Source organism: Eschrichtius robustus, chromosome 14, assembly GCF_028021215.1.
Source record: "Eschrichtius robustus isolate mEscRob2 chromosome 14, mEscRob2.pri, whole genome shotgun sequence".
Taxonomy (NCBI): Eukaryota; Metazoa; Chordata; class Mammalia; order Artiodactyla; family Eschrichtiidae; genus Eschrichtius; species Eschrichtius robustus.
The window spans coordinates 72945022-72965001 of NC_090837.1; the positions used below are offsets into that span (position 1 = coordinate 72945022).

Consider the following 19980-nt stretch of genomic DNA (forward strand, 5'->3'; position numbering starts at 1 on the left):
AATATACAGCATTTCTTTATTAACAAATTATACCACACAAATCAGGTTACTTTTTCTATCTGATTACAGAGTTAACAGAACTTGCATCCATATTTAGAGCAGCAACATAAAATTTTACTAGGAAGAAATTCTGTATCTGGACCAATCGACTGTAACGTGGACTAAGAAGGTAAAACTGGCAACTATGATGCAACTACTGCAAGAAGATTCAGGTTCGTCTCCCATGCTTATAACTCTCCAAAAGGGATAATTCATTAAGGGGATAATGCAGCCAAAGAAGGGATGATGTAGAAAATCACATGAAATTAAATGAGTACAAAAAGAGCACGGCGGGGGGGCGGGGGGGGGACGGACGGACATGAGAACTTGAGAAGGTGTGAAAAACCAAGCAGTAACAAGTCAGCTCCTTGGAGTTGCACCAACCCAGACTGTTCCCTATCCTAACTGAAATTGGTGGACTCTTCATCTGGGCACTTCAGTTTGAGAAATCAGTTAGATTAATCATTTTTAACACAGGTTTATTTTTAAAGTAGATACAGCTTAGGGAGAGAAAGCTAAATATTAGGGAAGTATTAACTCCTTCAGAACTCAAAATTTTGCAGCCAAATGAAAGCAAAGTATAAAATTTGGATAAAAATGTTTCTCTAAGGGAAAAACAGTTTTCTGAGAGATTTTAAAACCAAACACACAGTAAGAGAGTGGTTTTCAAAGTGGGTTTCAGGCCCATCCTCTCCTCTTCAAACCTTTCTTATATTCAAACATTTCTAATTCTGTTTTGTCTTTTGTGGCTTCAGGAAAGATTTCCTTTTAAAAAAAAAGGAAAGGGAAATCTGATGCCATCCCCATCCCCTTGCTACTGTTTGTTCTTTAAGTTTGAAAATCACTGCTATGAGAAAAATGAGATCTAAAACATATTTTCTTTGTCAGTGTTACTAAACTGAAAAGTTTCAACACAGATCTGTACATTATCCTGTAAAAAAAATGAGCAAAAGAAGTTCTTAGGAAGAAATTAAACTTTGCTATTCCCACCGCCCCTAAATCTGTTCTTCCACTGCCTCCAACCTCTCAATATTTCTAGACAGTGAGAACAAAATTCTAACAAACATTCCAGCCTACACCTTAATCTAAAAACATTTCATTTGACGGCTGCAGAGAATTTTTTTTTGAGAAGGTAAGCCCCCAATTTATAGAAACCTCTAGAATAAGAATGTACGATTACCAAAATAACACACATTACGTCAGGGCAGACTCTGCATAGGGTTTCTTCAACACAATCACTAATAAAGAACAGCCAAATCCCAGAACTTCACTCTGCATTCATCAGCACACAATACCAAAGTGTAAACAACAACCAGGGGAAAATGCTTAACACAAAGGCCATTTTTCTTTGATGGAATCAGGGAGAAAAGTGGAACTGCAGGAAGAAAAGTGGAACCCAAGCTTTGGCCACTTATCAAGACTTCATTACTTCAACGAAATAGAACAAATCTCCATGGAAAGGACTCATTCGGCAAACGTAACTTCTTTCCATATATTTTTCCTTCACATCAGATTAAACAAAACTTGTCATTTCAGAATCATTGATTACATCTTTTTTTAATTAGAAAAAAGTTTACTTGAATATTTACATAACTTTATTGCTGTTTATTACAACAAAAAAAATTTTAACTGATTTGTAGAATCCAACCAGTAACATGTGAAATTGAAATCCATCTCTCAAGAAGATGCAGTTACAGCTGAATGTATCTGATGCTCAGAGTACAGCATGAATAAGAAAAATCCTTGCATGTCATGTGGTTCTTGCTGCAGTCATCTGTGTTCATCTCTCAGAAGGCAAAAGAGTCCATCTGACACTTCAATAAATATCAAAGTAATCGTTACCAAAAAAATAGCTTCCACGGACCAGAGATCCAAGAAAGAGCAGTTTTAATGAATGATTCCTAGAATCGAGTGAGTCCTCCTTTAGTCCAATGAGATGATGTCAGGAATGTTACTTCCACTGCTGGTTATGACCCCTGTCTCACTCCTGCTGCTGGATGAACTAACATGAGTACTGCTTTCATGGGGGCTGGTGGTGGTGACAGACGTACTGCTTGCTGTTAAGGGTGAGGTGAGACTATCCAAAAACATAGGAGGACAGTACTGCTTGAAACAAACAATGATGCTGATGAGGAAGAGGCTACATTGATTTTAAATATAGAGACTAGAAATTGTTAGATATGCACAAGTGATAGCCACATATTTAAATCTCAGTGGGACTTAAAAATTTCTCAAAACTTCACATCTTTGGATGTAAGGTGGCATGAATTTAACATTTTACATTATTTTGTGAGTGCAGCATATTCCTGATTGTCTCAAAACTTACAGAATTTGTGACCAAATATGTAGTAGTACAAAAATGTCAACAATAACTGAAGTTATTTAATACTGAATATTGGCCCCAAAATTATGACTCATACTTAATCTCAAAAAGAATTTGCTCACTAAATGTATTTATACCAGATTTAAAACACACTGTAAAAGGCTAATAAACTTGTTTTTAATGGTGTTAAGAAAAATGCTAATTCAACAACTCTCTCAAAATTTAGTATTACTCAGACCCTTAAGGAATAATGTTAAGACTGATCAGCGGGAAGGCAGCATCTGACTCCTTTGTACATACATGTAACAGTACCTGTGTAATTAGAAGATAGCATACATTCTGATATAGAGACTAATATAGAAACTTGGTAGCTAACTACCACGGGATGCTCAGAAAGAGTTATCTCAGGTACTCACAAAATTTTGGAATAAATCTTAAAGGAAATCTAATCTAATCTAATTTCCTTTGAGATGCTTGCTTGCCACCCCCTTCCAACTGTTCAAATTTCTGGTTTCTTTAACATCTTAGTTGCTGATTCCCAAACTAATTCCAACCTGAGTTTAGTACTCTAATATTGACCTGGAGGAACAGAGAGAGACAAGAGCTAAAAGCTTTATTTTATATCACCACAGAATATTTTATGTGAGAGACAACTGCACTGACGAGTGAGATAAGCGAGGTCCAGTATGCATTACAAGAGGAGAGGTCCTAAGTCTGTGTTCAGATTGACTGTATGAAAGAAGATCAGTAAGGATATCTGATCAATATTATCAATTCTATATATTATTCAGCCTATCATCAGAGATATTAAGAACAGAAACTTAAAACTGAAGTTGTTTAGACTACATGATCTTCAAAAAGATCATAAAATGGGAACAACAGCCCCAGGTTTAAGGCTGCCAGTCAGTGGAAGGGCAACAACTAAAATTCAGGGTGCCTTTTAAAAAAGTAACTTAATGTTTCGGATGGACAGTTGTCTTGGTTCATCAACAAAACGAAATGCCAGGCACAAAGACATTCAAGGGGAGTTCTTAAAGAGCTTCTAAGAACCTCTAAAGAGAGTTTCATTGTCAGGTATTAAACTTCTTTAAAATCAATTTCTAATTTACCACTAAAATTGAGCCAAGAATCTGGAAAAAGCCCAGAAACTTAACATTTTATTTCTACTACCTCTGAGGCAGTTTTTGACCACCTAGGAGTAAAAAGGTACTCTTCTTCATTTGTATAATGAATGCTAGATACTATAGTCCTGCTATCAATAGCCTCTACATCTTGAAATCTTACAATACTCAGGTTACAGCCAATCTAACTCTGTAGCCTTTATGTGTAATTTGAACACATCTGCATAAGGATAACAGGGATTAAGGGGGCAATGTGGAGGTAAAGTAGAACAAATCTAAGGATTCAAGGAAAACTGAAAGCACAACCTCACCCTTCATTTGGCTTAGCAACAAGTTAGCCTGACACCAAGCATGCTAAATAGCCCTATAAAATCAAAATCCTCTAGGTTCCAAGATCATTTTTTAAAAAAGGATGATTCACATTAAAAACAGTAATACTTTAAGCCTGAAGAATCTATTTCCTAAAAAAGCAGATAGATATTTTGCTATAGAATCTACTGATGTAACAAAGTCAACTCAGGGTGAGAAGAAACTCCTCATTCTGTGCCTGTTACCTTGGGCCCAAATTTCCAGTGCTGTTTATGTGATCAAATACAGAGTACTGAACCAGGAAGCTGATACAAGACCTGTGGTTAGCTGATTCTGAGCAGCCTACGAAGCAGTGGATCATGGTTCGTCCTCTATCCCTCCCTACTCTCAACACTTCTCTCAAAGTCTCTTTCTCTGTTTTGCTTTTCCCTTCAGCTTTTCCCATGCCTTTTCCTCCTCTGCTCTGCCTCTGCTATAATAAGCCTTATCAGTGGAGTCCACGCTCATTGCAAGGCCTTCATGTTGGGATACTGGGATACTAGAGTTTCTTATCTCTGACAAAGAAAACAGGAATGACTGGTTTATAGCAAGTTTAGATTAGGGAATCTCCAAAGTCTGAATCTGGTTGCCTTTAAAATCAAGGAAGAATCAAGCTAATGATTCAGTCTGTTTAATCAGCTTCAGCTATTTTCTATGTATAGAGCAAGTGTTTTACAACTTATCTCTATAAGGTTTTAACTTCCAGTCATCTAGCACTGCTTCCCCTCATTTTAATCACTCAAATGCTCGTAAGAAATGCCAACTGATTATATTAAACGAAATAAAATATAATTTAAAATTCCAGTATTAAAGGCCAAAATATCATAAACTGAGAACTAGCAACTTCATCCCTCCAAGTAAAATTGTGAAATATTTATATAGTACTTCCTTTCCATCAATTTAAGTAACTGAGAGCTGACTGTCCTGATTTTATGCAACTGGTCATTTTTAGTTAGTATGACACAACCAACAATCAAATACAAATTAGTTGCTTAAATTCAGGATACATACCTGGGGATCAACTGGAATAAGGGAAAGAAAATCCAAACCTAAAACAAAAATGTTCTGTTAATAGTTGTCTCATATGTTGGAGACAAGAATTATTTCCCTAAATCATTTTTTATTTACCTTAAGTCATAAAACATTTGGGTTAAGGTCTTACCATTCTGCCATAGGGAAGGTCTATACCATGATCAGGATATTTCAGGATATTTATGTGGATAAAACCCAAAAATGAACATATTTCCTAACAAAACAACTAGAAAAACTGCCTCCCAGAGACTTAAAGGGGGCAGTCCAAAATTTTTCAGATAAATAAGACTAGTCAAAGCAAACTTTCCCCCTTTATCACTTAGCAGAATGAGAAGCAATAAAATGAAAAGATGATGATCTGGATTCGGACCATTAAAAAAACATACTTAAGACTCTTAAGATACTTCACATTTATTTTTTTAGAAATACACCACACTGAGCTTCATCTAAAATATCACTTCTTAAGACAGATAAATGTCTATTTCATGGACAGCTCTCTGTTCCCCTGTTCCCACAACAAGAGTAGTAGTACACAGTTCAACGTGCTGCACAAAGCAAGCACTTGCTAACTGCTGCTCACTAACAAGCTAAATCTTACCAAGGTGTGCTGGGTTATAAGCTAATGCAGTTTTCTAAACCAAAGCTTTGGGATTCTCCAATTATGCTTTAGAAATAGAAATGTGGTAAAAGGTTGCCCAGTAATACCATTTTGAAATATTAAAGTTATAACAATAAATAATAAAAAATTTCAGGTCTGAAAAATCTAGCAATAAACTTCAAGGTCAGTCCCCATAGACCTCTGGTAGACTAAATTTCAAAACATTAAAAAAAAAAAAAAATCACATACTAGGTGTAGGTTACTAAGACAGGCCAATTTCTATTCATTCTATGAATTTTTATATGCTGGTATTCAATGTCACCTCAAGTATAATAATCATACAGAGTGTACTCTAATACTAGACTGTTACTCTAAAGAGAGTATATTAGTGGGAAATGATATTTAAAATATTTAATAACCAGTATGAGTAATTTATAAATCAAAATGTTAAAGTATATTTATTCCCTTATAATCTCTAAATAAGGGTATGATAAAAATACTTATCGGGTAATACAAGCTGTAGCACCAATCATTTGAAAGAAGTCATTTCATTTCTAAAGCATTTTTGAAAACTGCTGAAATTTTTCATTTCATATGCCTATCACTAGCTATATGATACAGCAAGGTTTGAGCGGACACTGGAATCACAACAAACTTTTCCAAGGAGTTTCCCATTAAATTGATACTAAGTAGGTGACATATCTCAATAAGCAAAGAGTTTCTCTTCACACTAATGATACTGTCCAGTACATCCTCTCTCTGCTTCAGCTGAACAGTAATTCAAAATTTGTCTAGCCCTTATAATACCTTCTGAGAGTTTTATACATTCAACATTTCTATTATGGACTACGTCACAAAGAGTTTATTTGCATATCATTTAATTGGCTTAATTTTATTAATTTTGTTTTGCTTCAAATGGTATATAACATTATTTATATAATAACTTCTGCTTTTAAAAGCTTATTTAATTTCAAATATTCACTTTTAATGTTTGTTGAATCACTCAGTCCATTTGAATAACGAAATTTCTTTATAAAGCTACAGAAAGTATTGCTATTTCTGTTGGAATATTGTGTATTGAAGCCAGATCACTCAAAATGCTCCTTTTCTAAATGTTTATTCCCATTTCATAACTTCAGTTTAAATAAATACACAGGCTTGATATAGTTTTCAAGCTGTTTTTGCAGTTCTAGCACTGGAGACTGCCCATCAAGGTGCCATGTGTCTCCATATTTTCATTATTTCAATTCCCATCTCTTCAGATGTACTGCAATTCTCTTTGATGATTATTTCATGTGTGCTCGTAGATATATAGTCTATTGATAAAACATTTTAAGAGATTTGTTTGATCTATATCTTTCGATACCTTATCCAGGGATAATTGAATATGGTAACTTATACAACGCCATAATAAAATGTCTAGAAATTTTTCTGAAATTTTGGTTGAAACCCATTGTCTCCCTAGCATTACACAAATGCTGTCTACGCAAAATTCAATAATGTTTTTAACGTAAATATTTCTCACTGAAACCATTTTTCTCAAACAGTAACACTGAAGTTCGATATAGTATTTCAGATGTTATTCCTCCTATTAAAAAATGATTATCAACAATGTCTTGCAATTCTACTTTGTAAGTACAGACTATTAAAACTCTTCCATGAAATAGATGAAGTTTCATGAACAGTGATTAAACGTTATTGCCTTACTTTGTAAGTTTAGTAAAATGCTGTTTTCTTATTTCACCATAAGTTTGAACTGCAATGATATGTTGTACTGACGTATTTTTAGGCCCTCCTAAGTATTTCACAGTTGAAAATGCTCAATTATCTTTAACTAAAAAGCAGGTAGTGTTAAAAATTCTGATGGTACATTCTAAGTGCTTTTGTCAATACTGATAAAATTGTTGTTTTAGATTTTAAATGCTGCTTCATGTGAAACTGACTCTGTATGTCTTATTAATAACAATACATTCTCCTTACTTGAGCCATGAACTTTAACAAAACATAACTCCTAAATGATTAAATATGTAAATGTTTAGCACTTTCAAATTTTAATGATACAACTTTTGAGCACTATTCCCACCTGACAAATATGGCACTAGCAATAATAAGGCAGTCATATTTTTTCATGAAATAATCAAGCTGTTTTCCATTCCATAAATACAAATTATGTTTTATTTTGCATTCACTGCTGCACAGTATCAGAAGATGCTCCAAGCTGCAGTTCATTATTAATATCATTTCTTCTTTGTTCTCCTGCAGATTCAGAAGATTCATGTTTATGACGTTTAAAAGGAATGTTAAGAAATGTATTAAAAGTTTGTCATCTCTCTATTCTTGGTGTTCTATTTAATATTTTATTATAAATTATTAAACTTATAAATATCAAAACTGTACAGTACTAATTACATAAAAATTATGCACAAAAAATCCCCAAAGTAATTACTAATTACAAAAGAGCATATTAACAGTAAAACCAAGGTAAAAACTAAACTATTTAGATGTAGTAACTGCTACATAATTCATAGATGATGGTAAACTGGTAACTCTTCTAAAGTACAACAGTTCCTATTCTATTCTGTTTATCAACTGATAAGAAAGCCTTTCAACATTTTAATAATCAGTATCACTATATTGGCTTATATTGTCTAAATATCAGCCCTGGATATTAGTCTTAGTTCCTTAATGTCAGCTTGAAATGCATTTTATGAAATACACAGTTAACATATTTTACTGTTTTTCTCAAATTTGTACATTTTATAAAGTAAATAGGCTGACTTTATGCCCAAATTTTGAAATAATATAAATTCCCTGAAATTAAAAATTCATCCAAACTCACATAATTCAAAAACTAACAGGGCAAGTGATTTGTACATTGTACCTGTTCTATTGCTAAATGGCCAGAGTCACTGAGTAAAAACAGAGAACGTTCATTATCTTTTTTCAGGATTTTTAATTCAAGATCTTTAGGAAACAAATCCTCCTGGAATGCTTGTTTGTAACACATACTAAGATGACATGTGGACACTCTTCAACTTCATTTGAAACTAGCCACAGTTAAAGCAAAACATGGCAGTAAGGAATTAAGACTCTCTGACTTTCCATCTTTCTTAGGACCATGAAACCTCACCTGTAACTCAGCATCAAGCTTTGTATCAACAAATACTCTATAATTGGTGCTAGCTGGGTTTACAAACAATTTTTTAAAATACCAATTCCCAAAGTACATGTGGAGTAAACACATTTAAGAAGCAAAAGGTACTTAACATTTTTTTTGATGGATACTATTTTTAGTCTACTCTTTTCCATTAAATTTTATTCAAACTGAATAAATGCTGAACAAATTTCAAGTGACAAAATTACACTGGGGCAGAGTACACACTATCAACTTTTTCAACAACACAAACTTTACCCAACAGAATATACATTGTGCTTAAAAATAAAGACCTTACTAAGAGGGGCAAGAAGAATAAATCATAGGTCAAAATTAATTTCCTAAATCCAGAAAATTAATAACAGGAAGAGGTGACTGTATTCCACTAAAAGGGCCCTTCAGAGAGAAGGGAAGTCATGAATTTAAGAGTCACTGGTACTAACTTGCTCAAATTTGATCGACCAAAAAATGTCTGCAAAAACAATGGCTACGTAGGGAGGGAAAAAGAGGGAGGGAGGAAAAAGCTTTAATTTTGTAATATGGTCTTGGTTGCATACATCTTGGTACTAAGGTAATTCAAGCAGCCTTGAAGCTTTTAACTGTTAACATACATATAAAAGATATCCCTCAATATTAAGCAGAGTTCTAGGGAAACAGCAGGTAGACCCTATTTTTACAGGGTAAAGCTGGTAGGCAACACTGACCTCACAGTACACCAGTATATTCTGAAGTTGTGATGGGATACCAAGAAGTGATGGGCTACTAAAAAAAGTATGAGAAAACATTCTCCCTAACCTGTGAAGCTTCCATGATAAACCAAGAAAGAGTCTCCGAGTACAAATTCTCTATGAGGAAGAATAAATTCTGTAAAATTTTCCTACTGTATTTCCTCTCATCAAAATCTACAGATTGCTCTGTAGTTAAAATGATAGGAACTGAATGTGATATATTTAAAACAGATACTACTTTTACAGGAAGCCTTTCCTTAGCAATTTCCTTAGCATTTCTATTTAAGATATTTAACTTATATTTGCTCCACAGATTAAGATAAAAAATAAATGGTAAAACTTGATAAAAAAACAAAACAACTCTTCACATACCTGGCAAATCTGATGACATGCTTGATATTGGCGTGTGGTGGAATGGTACTGAGTAGTCTGTTAATGAAGGCGGAATAGCAGCAGGATCAACCGAAGTCACACTGGGCACCCTTACAGAAGATGGCTGATACATGAGAACCCTGTTTTAAATAGCATGGGAAATTACAAACAATCTGGCTGTTAGTTCACAGGAGAGAAGGGCTGTACCACTGGGCATTGTCAGTCGTAAGTTCACTAAGTTTCCAAACAACTATATGGCAGCTACTCACTACACAGTACTCCACTCACTCTCCTCTTTCATAACAGTCTTCACTTTAACATGAACATATGTTGGCTCTCAACAGCAGCTGTGACATAAGAGCAAGGTGGTATTAAAACATAATGGACAGTGCTGGAGCAATACATAAAACTTTGATCCACAAACAGGAATATACTCTACATAATGATTTTATTAATGTATGTGTAACATGTATGTGAATATTAGTAATTTTATATATAAAGAAATTTAGAAATAAAATAGAAGACTCCTAAGATTTGATTAAAATCAGGGTACCTTTATGAGTGAAGCTTATACTTACTATAGCTCAAGCATGATTTCTTCCATTCTAACGTGAATTGTATTAATTATTAGCGATCTTATCTGGGAATCACCCGAACAAAGATAGCCAGTCCTAAAGCCAGCCAGCCTGATAACAACAGGCAGCAATCAGAAATTAGAATAAGACAGCTACTCAGGATTTAAGACATAATATCCAGAAATAAAAACACTGGCTACCAGGATACCATCTACTCTTCCAAGAGGGCTTACGACTTTGAAATTCGCTGTTCATGCTACGAAAAACACAAATTAAATACACTTCAGATACACTTTATTACTGGTATTTATACATGTATGTATACACACTATATATATAATAATAATAACTTTATAATTTTAAGAAGCAGTATAGTTAAACATATTTTTGAAAAAGTTCAGGAAAAAAGAGAGATGATTTTGCATTCTTCCTACTTAACCTTCATTTTATCTTAGTCCAGGGTAAACAATTAGAAGTTCTCAAGAAAACACCTTGAATATATACAAGAAACTAAGCAATGTTACGGACCCTCTGGCTGATGGTGGCCATCTTTTTGTCCAGCACCTTAGTGAGGCTGCAGTGGTAGCACCTGCTCTCCGAGCTCTGCGATGCCACACAAGGATGACAAGAAAAAGACAGATGTCGGAAAGTCAGCCAAGAAAGACAAAGACCAAAGGCAAAATGTGGGACAAGCTCAATAACCTAGTCTTGTTTGACAAAGCCACATAAGACAAACTCTGTAAGGAAGTTCCTGAGTATAAGCTTAAAACCCCAGCTGTTGTCTCTGAGAGACTGAAGATTCACAGTTCCCTGGCCAGGGCAGACCTTCAGGAGCTGCTTAGTAAAGGACCCATTAAACCGGTTTCAAAGCACAGAGTTCAAATAATTTATACCAGAAACACCAAAGGTGGAGATGCCCCAGCTGCCAGTAAAGATGCATAAACAGGTCCCACCACTGTACATTTTGAAAAATAAAACTCTACTAAACTAAAAAAAAAAAAAGGAGGGTGGGGGACAGGGACACAGGGACATTAGGTCATTAGGACATTGAGGTCAGCATTCCAAAGCGCTGCCAGTAAATTACTGTGAGCTTAATGAGAGAGGCACAGAGCTCTGTAGCTGGAAGGGACCACTACAAAGATGAAGCACAACTGACAGAAACGGTACAACCATCAAAGTTAGACTGAGATGACAAGTAGGACCTCTAGATGTCCTTTCCCTTGGTTGAAACTTCCTGTTATTGCTCAGATTATTAAATACTAGTAATAAGAAATGATGACATATTTGCATGACATTCTTCATACTCTAAACAACTGACAAAACTATTTCATAACCTCAATTAAAAATCTCAAACCACTTAAATAATCACCACCTATTTAGACACTGGAGTCCCTCTAAAGCCAGTTTGCATTATAACATGAGGCTCTTGTCTAGCTGTTATTCTGTACTATTTGTCAAAAATACAGATGTTGTTGGAAAGGAGGAAAATGAAGTCCTCTTGACACACATGGCTGTGCTGGCAACTGCTAGTCTCAGAAAAGCAAATAAATAACATAGGTCAGAGTTCAGGAATCTTAAACTGATCCATTTGGGAGGCAAAGGAAATGTAACATGCTTGAGACGGTAACATAAGCCTCGTATTTCACAACACATTCTCCAGATGTAGATGAAGATGGACAAAAAGAGCAACCTGCCTCGGTTAGAATCGGAAGGTTTCTTGGCCTCCAGTGTTACCTGTCAACCTAAAACCACAAAGGTAGACTCCAGAGGGGGAAAGAGAAAACCTGAGATGACCTCAAGTACGTATGTTATATTAAAGCACATCTTTTTCTGGAGGTTTGAAGACACTGGTCCTCTACAACGATGAAAGCAGAACAGAAAATCACCAAAAGTGTTTTCAAATTACAAATGATCCTACCTCCCACACAGGAATGTGTATCAGAAATTGTGGGATGGGGTATGGGGATAAGAAGGAAAAAGACAGGGACTTCCTTGGTGGCGCAGTGGTTAAGAATCCGCCTGCCAATGCAGAGGACACGGGTTCGAGCCCTGGTCCGGGGAGATCCCACATGCTGCGGAGCAGCTAAGCTCATGCACCACAACTACTCAGCCTGCGCTCTAGAGCCCGCAAGACACAACTACTGAAGCCCGCGTGCCTAGAGCCCATGCTCCGCAACAAGAGAAGCCACCACAATGAGAAGCCCTCGCACCACAACAAAGAGTAGCCCCCGCTCACCGCAACTAGAGAAAGCCTGCGTGCAGCAACCAACACCCAACACAGCCATAAATGAATGAATGAATGAATGAATGAATGGAGACACTGGTATATGTTAGTACAAAGGAGGGGGTTTAAAAAGTGGCTCTGATTATTCTGGTTGTTTCACAGTATTAATATATCTTAATCATATACATATTTTTTAAGATGCAAGCTTTTGAAGAAGACCTATATATATATATATATGTGCGTGTGTGTGTGTGTGTGTATACATATATATGTATGTGTGTGCATATATATACATACACACACACAATATGCACACATACATATGACTTCATTTATTTTAAAAAGTTCCTACTTAAAGGTACATTTAATCTGTCACTTTTTCTCTGACACTGAAAGAAACGAAAAGAAAAATTTCAAGTTTACAAGAAAAAGACAATGGCTGCCTTCCTCTTGCTCCCTCTTCTCTTCTTTTGATATCTCACACTGGAGATTGTTTTTTGTCTTGATCCTGAACTGACCTTTCAACCTGGACCAGATTTATAGAAAACAACAATAAAACTCAATTTTCCTACCCTGGCCCCTTTATTTCCATCTGTAGAGGAGTAAGGTCAATGTCCCAATGCACATATCACCACAGTAACTCTTAACCACTGCATATCTTCTGTTCTCATAACATGAAACTTTGAGTGATTAAATAACTATTCCTTGTTTCTCCAATACAAAATGCTGTCACAACACATGAAAATGTCACAATCCACTGACAGTACAAATTATTAAATCAACATCTAAAATCTCAGCAAACATCAAACTATTTAGTGTAGGTTAATTCCTATTACCTGAACCTTGTAACCATTAATACAAATTCAACTTTATATAGAACGGGGGAAATTCGTCGTTTGTTAGGATTATCAAATTACCTACTGGTAGAAAGATTTTTGTTTTAATCAGAATCTTCACAAAGACCACATTCGGAAAGGTAAATGATTCTAATGCCTATGCAAAAAAAGATGTATTTATAGATACGGAGTAACAGGAACCATGGAGAAATGTAAATGGCTGTGTCTGGTGGAACTGTGGGTATGTGATGCTATAAAATCACAAAAACATTTTTTAAAACTTTTAATATTTGTTACTCCCGCCTCACAGGATAGGCAAATACACACACAGGCTTTATGTGTACAATATGTATGTGCACATATGTAAATTTTTATAGCTGTATCCATAATATCACAGCGCAAAGGTAAACTGCTGGCATGCTGCTAGACAGCAAATATTAGTATTCTAGACTGTGTACTAGATCACTGAATTCATCATACTTGGCCCCAACTCACATGTCTGAAAATTCAATAACTTGAATTTTTATCCATAAACCTGAAATTCACTGGGTGCTCCCACTTTATGATCATAAAAATATTTTAAAAGATCCAATTTTGCTAATGATTCTTAATCTATTTCTAATCTTTGTTTCCTGTCTTTAGAATACCTCCGCATTAATGACAAAGCAGTCATTCAATTTCCCAGGCATGGGGTAGGGATATGATATTTAAAATTATCTTTTAATTTAGAAAAATCGCAGAGGTTTTCTAAAAGTCTTAGATTAAGGTGCCAATTTCTTCTGACAGGCTATGCAGGGAAAGAGGTTAGAAGAATTAGCATCAAAGTGTTAACAGAATGCTTTTTAATTTCTTGACGCTTTGAAAAATTGTTTATAAGAATAATTTTTTTCAAAAACAATACCTCTTAAAAAAATAACTGCTCACCTGAATTTTAGACTGTGACTTAAAGTAAGTTTTCCTGTTTTTCCTCTATTTCCCATTTGCTTACTATCATTGACCAGGAAGTCCTATGATAAACTTACGCCTCAGAGAAAATTTCTAGATGCTGACACAAAAGAGAGGATATGAACAGAACGACCAGGAACAAAAACCAAGAGAAAAAAATGTAAGAGTTGCAAGGGATTACAGAGATGATATAACCATAGCATGAGTCTCCACTGTGACACCTGGACAGGTGGCATCCACTCTTCCTTAACACAGAAAATGTGATTTTAGCACAAAACATCAACTTTCTTAGTGTTCAGAAAACTCCAACGGGAAGTTTTTCCATGTATCTTTCCTCCATTGGACTTAGATCTGCCAAATGTTATAACAAAGAATAAACTCAACCCAGTTCATCAATGACTCCCGTTCAAGAACTACAAGATAACTATAACATATTCTTTTCTCCTGGCTTAACAGCTTCAATCCTTAGACCCATTCATCCATCAGGCTATGTTTCCACTATTCACCATCCTGCTTCCCTCCTCTGGCTGCTCTCATTAATACCCTTCTTGATGACAGCCCTGACTAAAATGGTCTAAGTGAAAGTTTTCTAGCCTAAAATGGAACAAAACTGGCATGCGTATGTATCCTGGACACTGCTTCGTTTATTAATGCAGTCTAAGAACAAATCAGCTCAAGTGGTGAACCCTTCAAACCATTAAGTGAATTCTGACATTTCAAAGGGTTTCTACCAGGAATGGCCATTAATTTATGGAATGCCACCATCTATTAAAATGACTATATACAGTCATCCTTTGGTATCTACAGGGGATTGGTTCCAAGGACTCTCCCACCCCCCACAGATACCAAAACTCATGGATGCTCAAATCCCTTATATAAAATGGTATAGTACTTGCATATCCTCCCATATACTTTAAATCATCTCTAGATTACCTTATAATACCTAATACAATGTAAATGCCATGTAAATAGTTGCTTGCAGCAAAGAGCAAATTTTGCTTTTTGGAACTTAAAAAAAATTTTCCCCCAAGTATCTGTGATGATCCGTGGTTGCCTGAATCCGTGGATACAGAGGGCTGACTTGTTGCCCTATGACAAGATCCATTTTACCAATGTATTTCCTAATAATAAAGCATTCTTAGATAAACCCTACTTGGTGGTAATGGATGCCATTTTAATATATTATTAAATAATTTACTAAGACTGAATTCAGAATTTTCACTGAACTTCCTAATGTGAGCCTGTTTCATAGTGGGTTCTTCTCTTCTGGCTGTTAATGCGTAAGTCTAGTTTGGTTATTAGGAGTTATGCCAACTTTGTGGAATGAGCTGGGAAGCTGCAATTTACAGACATTTTAAACCAAAATTTTCACGTATTGCTGGTTTAGTCAAAAATTTCTACCTTATACTCACAATGTTAGTTTTTATTTTCTTTTTAACCTCCATGAGGAGACTTACATCTATCTCTACGGTAGGTGACCGCAGGTGTGAACTGCCCTGACTCCTGATGTTGAAGTCATTTCAGATTGTCATTTCATTTCAGATTGTCACCCAATGTACATGCCACTCCTCCAGTTCTGAGTCCTCATCAAGTATTGGTAAAAATGTGCTAAAGGACACATAGATGGTAGACCCTTATGGCGAGCCACCAGAGACACCCTCTACGATCACAGTAACTCATGAGTCCATATCACTACGCACAACCCTTCAACCTGCCAGGAACCCATCTAACTATAATACTGTGCAACGTATGTTTTTCCAACATATTCTAAAGGGTTTCATTAGAGAGTAAAATCTGGAAATACCACATCTAAGTATTCATTCCCATGGTTCTCCACTTCAGTAAACATTTCAAAATTACATTTTCATTTTTTATTATTTAAATTCTAGAAGTGCCAAGCAAATTGTCTGAAAGGAACAATAAATGATCAGCATCCCCCCAAAAACATCCCACTTGAAATACTTATTTCATTTTCTGTTCCACTAAACAAACAAACAAACAAAAAACACCCTTACTGTGACGTGTAAATCACATCTGGAAACATAAGCATTTTAACAGTGAAGAAGGCAGCATAAAAAGTTTAATTCTCCTGGTTTCAAAAGTTAACTATAAAAAAAGAATGTTTCAAAAGTGCACCGAGAATATAACTCCACTTGTATAAAATGTCTAGAAAAGGCAAATTTATAGAGATAAAAAGAAGATCAATGGTTGCCTAGATTTGGGGTGTGCATCAGGATTAACTGCAAATGAACATGAGAGACGTTTACTGGCTGTTGAGAATATTCTACAACTGAATTGTGATGATGACTATACAACTCTATGAACTTACTAAAATCACTGAACTGTGTGCAATTGAATACTTAAGATGGGAGAATTTTATGGTATATAAATTATACCCCAATAAAGCTATTAGAGAAAAGAAGTGCTATGAGAGGCCAAAAGATAAGGCTGGCATACCCAAGTTTGAAACAATATGCTCATGGATGTCAAGAGAACCCGCTGCTACTTTCCTGCAGGTTCCAAAATCTCTAAGAAGCACCTATTGCTAAATACTCAAACCTGTCGCTCACTATATGTCAGCAACAGCTTCTGCCAGATGACTCATAAATAAATGCTAGACTGCATTTACTAGCCCATATTTTGCCCTGGAGAGGGTGAGAAGGGAAGGCAATCAATTTTTTACTGAGACAATGACCATGTGGCTGACACTGAGGCTGAGCTCTTTCATTATCTTAGAAACCTGAATTTAATCTTATGAGGTAGGCGTTATCTAACCCCATCTTACAGAACAGGAAAAGGAGGCTCAAACAAGTTAAATATTTCATCTAAGATCACAGAATGAGTAAGCAATGGTGTCAAAATTGGAACCCACACTTGTCAGATTCCAAATTCCACACACTCGGCTTCCTCATGTTGGTCTGTGATGCCAAATTTACTCCTTCCAAATAGATTCAAGAAAACAACGAAAAGTATCAAATATGAAATAAATATTTAGACATGAGAAGATTTCAACTCTCACTTCCCAAAGACGGGAATATATTCTTCATCAAAATTTGCTTTCCTATAAACAACATGCTCACTTGAAAATATTTCAGCTGAACAAAAGGCAAATTAAAATAGTCCTATATGGTTACGCAACTCTCAAAGAGACATTTACAAACTTATCCCAAGAACAGTTAGTTCCAAGTGTAATAAACAATAGTGAACTATAAATTAACAAACCCTTTGGTTGGGCTGCTTTGTGTTTCTGACATAAAGATGCATTTCCTTTTGGCAGGAGGGTCTTCCTCTTCATCAGAAGAGCTTTCTATTGTTAGGTCAATGACATCCACTTTCTTCTTGCTTGCCTCACTGGCTACAGTCACTGAACAAGGCTTACTGAGGACACCTGCAGCTGCAAGGAGGGAACAGAGGCGAAAAAAAAGTCAAGGGTGTAACACGAGCTCTAACCATAAGAGTTTTAACTGTGCAGCACATCCTGGAGCATACACAGCCAATAAAACCCATACTCTGTCCCACGGACAGAGACCAACTCTAACTCCAGTCATCTGTCTATAAAATGACTGCTTACCTAGGGAGACAGGGTGAGCGCTGTGCCTTGTGAGAAGATTGAAAGCCTCTTTCAGATGGCACACTCTGCGTTATCTCCCCAGTACTGCCGACAGATTTGCACAGATCCTGCTCCTCACGCTGTCTCCCTAGGTTGAGCACTCATGTTACAGACACACATCCAGAGTTAAGGGGCTGGTCTCCGGCCATGGACAAGAGTATGTAGCTTTACTGGCTGTGTATTCTCACAGACATGTGGTAGGGCTAAGTCAGAATCGTACTTCCAATCTAGCAAAGCAGTGGTGCTCATATCAAAGAATATATAATAAGCTCTACACCATAAGCAAGAACTTGATAAAATTTTCACCTTGGTAAGTGGAAAAAACCCCAAACATCTCACTTAAGTTACTCAGACATTTAAAGTTTTTCTTATCAGCTATCTACTTAGGTTCTCCTTTCTGCCCACTACAACAGTCTCACGTGATATGTTAACTCGCCATTTCAAAGAGTGGTGAGTTGACTCACCATTCTACTACAATCTATTTAGTAGAAAATGCATGCTACTTGATAATGGAAAAGCAGCAGCAATTAATTAACTAAATCACTACTTTTCTCAAGGATGAGGAAAACCCTGATCATTCCACCCATAGGTTCAGTAACAATCACAGGAGAATGGTTAATATTGACATAAATCCTTTACTTTTTCCTCTCTTCTCACTCTGAACGCCTATTATTCACTACATTATTAGAATGTTAAATACAGTCAGCACAAAACTCAAATGCAGTGAGTGGACTATGTCAGATAAAAAGAAACTAAGTTCACCTATCGGTTTCAATTTCTCAAACAGCATTTTCCCCACTCAGTGTAGACAGCACAGGGAGGTGAAGGTTGAGTATAATTCCTAGGTAACCAAGGCAATAGTCAAATTTCTTCCCACAAGGCAATGGAAACAATTAGTTCACTTCTTTACCAACTAACCTATGACCATCTTCCCCCACCCTCCATTAATGGATGATACAGCCTCTCTAACCACACCTCCACCTGGGGTTCCTCCAACAGGTACTCTAAAAATAATTCTGAGGGACCTCCCTGGCAGTCCAGTGGTTAAGACTCCGTGCTCCCAATGCAGGGGACATGGGTTCGATCCCTGGTCGGGGAACTAAGATCCCGCATGCTGCACAGTGTGGCTAAATAAATAAATAAATAAAAATTTTTTAAAAATTTTAAAAATGAAAAGTTCTGAAAAAGTGTCCATAGAAATGTCATTTATAATTTTTCATGTTGTAACAAGCACCATATATTAAAATGATTTTAAAGAACACAAGTAACAAATGTTGGAGAGGATGTGGAAAAAAGGGAACTCTTGTGCACTGTTGGTAGGAATGTAAATTGGTGCAGCCACAGTGGAAAACAATATGGCAGTTTCTTAAAACATTAAAAATTAACTACCACATATGACCCAGCAATTCCACTTCTGGGTATATATCCAAAGAAAACCAAAAACACTAATTCGAAAAGATACGTGCACCCCCAATGTTCACAGCAGCATTATTTACAACTGCCAAGACATGGAAACAACCTAAGTGTCAACAGATGAATGGATAAAAACAATGTGGTATATATATATATATATATATATATATATATGTATTAATATATACAATGGAATATTACTCAGCCATAAAAAAGAACAAAATTTTGCCATTTGCAGCTACATGAATGGACTTGGAGAGCATTATGCTACGTGAAATAAGTCAGACAGAGAAAGACAAATACTATTTATGATATGACTTATATGTGGAATCTTAAAAATATAACAAACTAATGAATATAACAAAAAAGAAGCAGACTCACAGATACAGAGAACAAAACTAGTGGTGACAAGTGGGGAGAGGGAAGAGGGGAGGGGCATTATTACAGGGGTGGGGAAGCAGGAGGTACAAACTATTAGCTACAGGATAAGCTACAAGGATGTGTTGTACAACACGGGGAATATAGCCAATATTTTATAATAACTATAAATGGAGTATAACCTTTAAAAATTGTGAGTCACTACATTGTACACGTATAACTTCTAGAATATTGTAGAGCAACTATACTTCAATAAAAAAATACTAAAATGCTTTAGGTGATTG

At 35.9% G+C, this 19980-nt stretch overlaps 1 protein-coding gene and 1 pseudogene across 5 annotated transcripts in view; one reads left to right on the top strand and one right to left on the bottom strand.

Moving 5' to 3' along the window:
- Positions 1–1603: 1603 nt before the first annotated feature.
- Positions 1604–19980, bottom strand: part of PIAS2 (protein inhibitor of activated STAT 2) — a 90207-nt gene continuing 71830 nt past the window's right edge. The window contains exons 11-14 of one of the 5 annotated variants that reach the window (XM_068562370.1): positions 17518–17689; positions 9716–9855; positions 4843–4880; positions 1604–2116 (exon numbers count right to left, since the gene is read on the bottom strand). In XM_068562370.1, the coding sequence (XP_068418471.1) occupies positions 2060–2116; positions 4843–4880; positions 9716–9855; positions 17518–17689 (407 nt within the window). In that variant the 3' untranslated portion in view covers positions 1604–2059. Of the gene's footprint in view, positions 2143–4842; positions 4881–7618; positions 7718–9715; positions 9856–17517; positions 17690–19980 lie in introns of those variants that run through there. The other 4 variants (XM_068562369.1, XM_068562372.1, XM_068562366.1 and 1 more) reach the window with 4 other exon arrangements.
- Positions 10899–11232, top strand: LOC137776147 (small ribosomal subunit protein eS25 pseudogene; annotated as a pseudogene).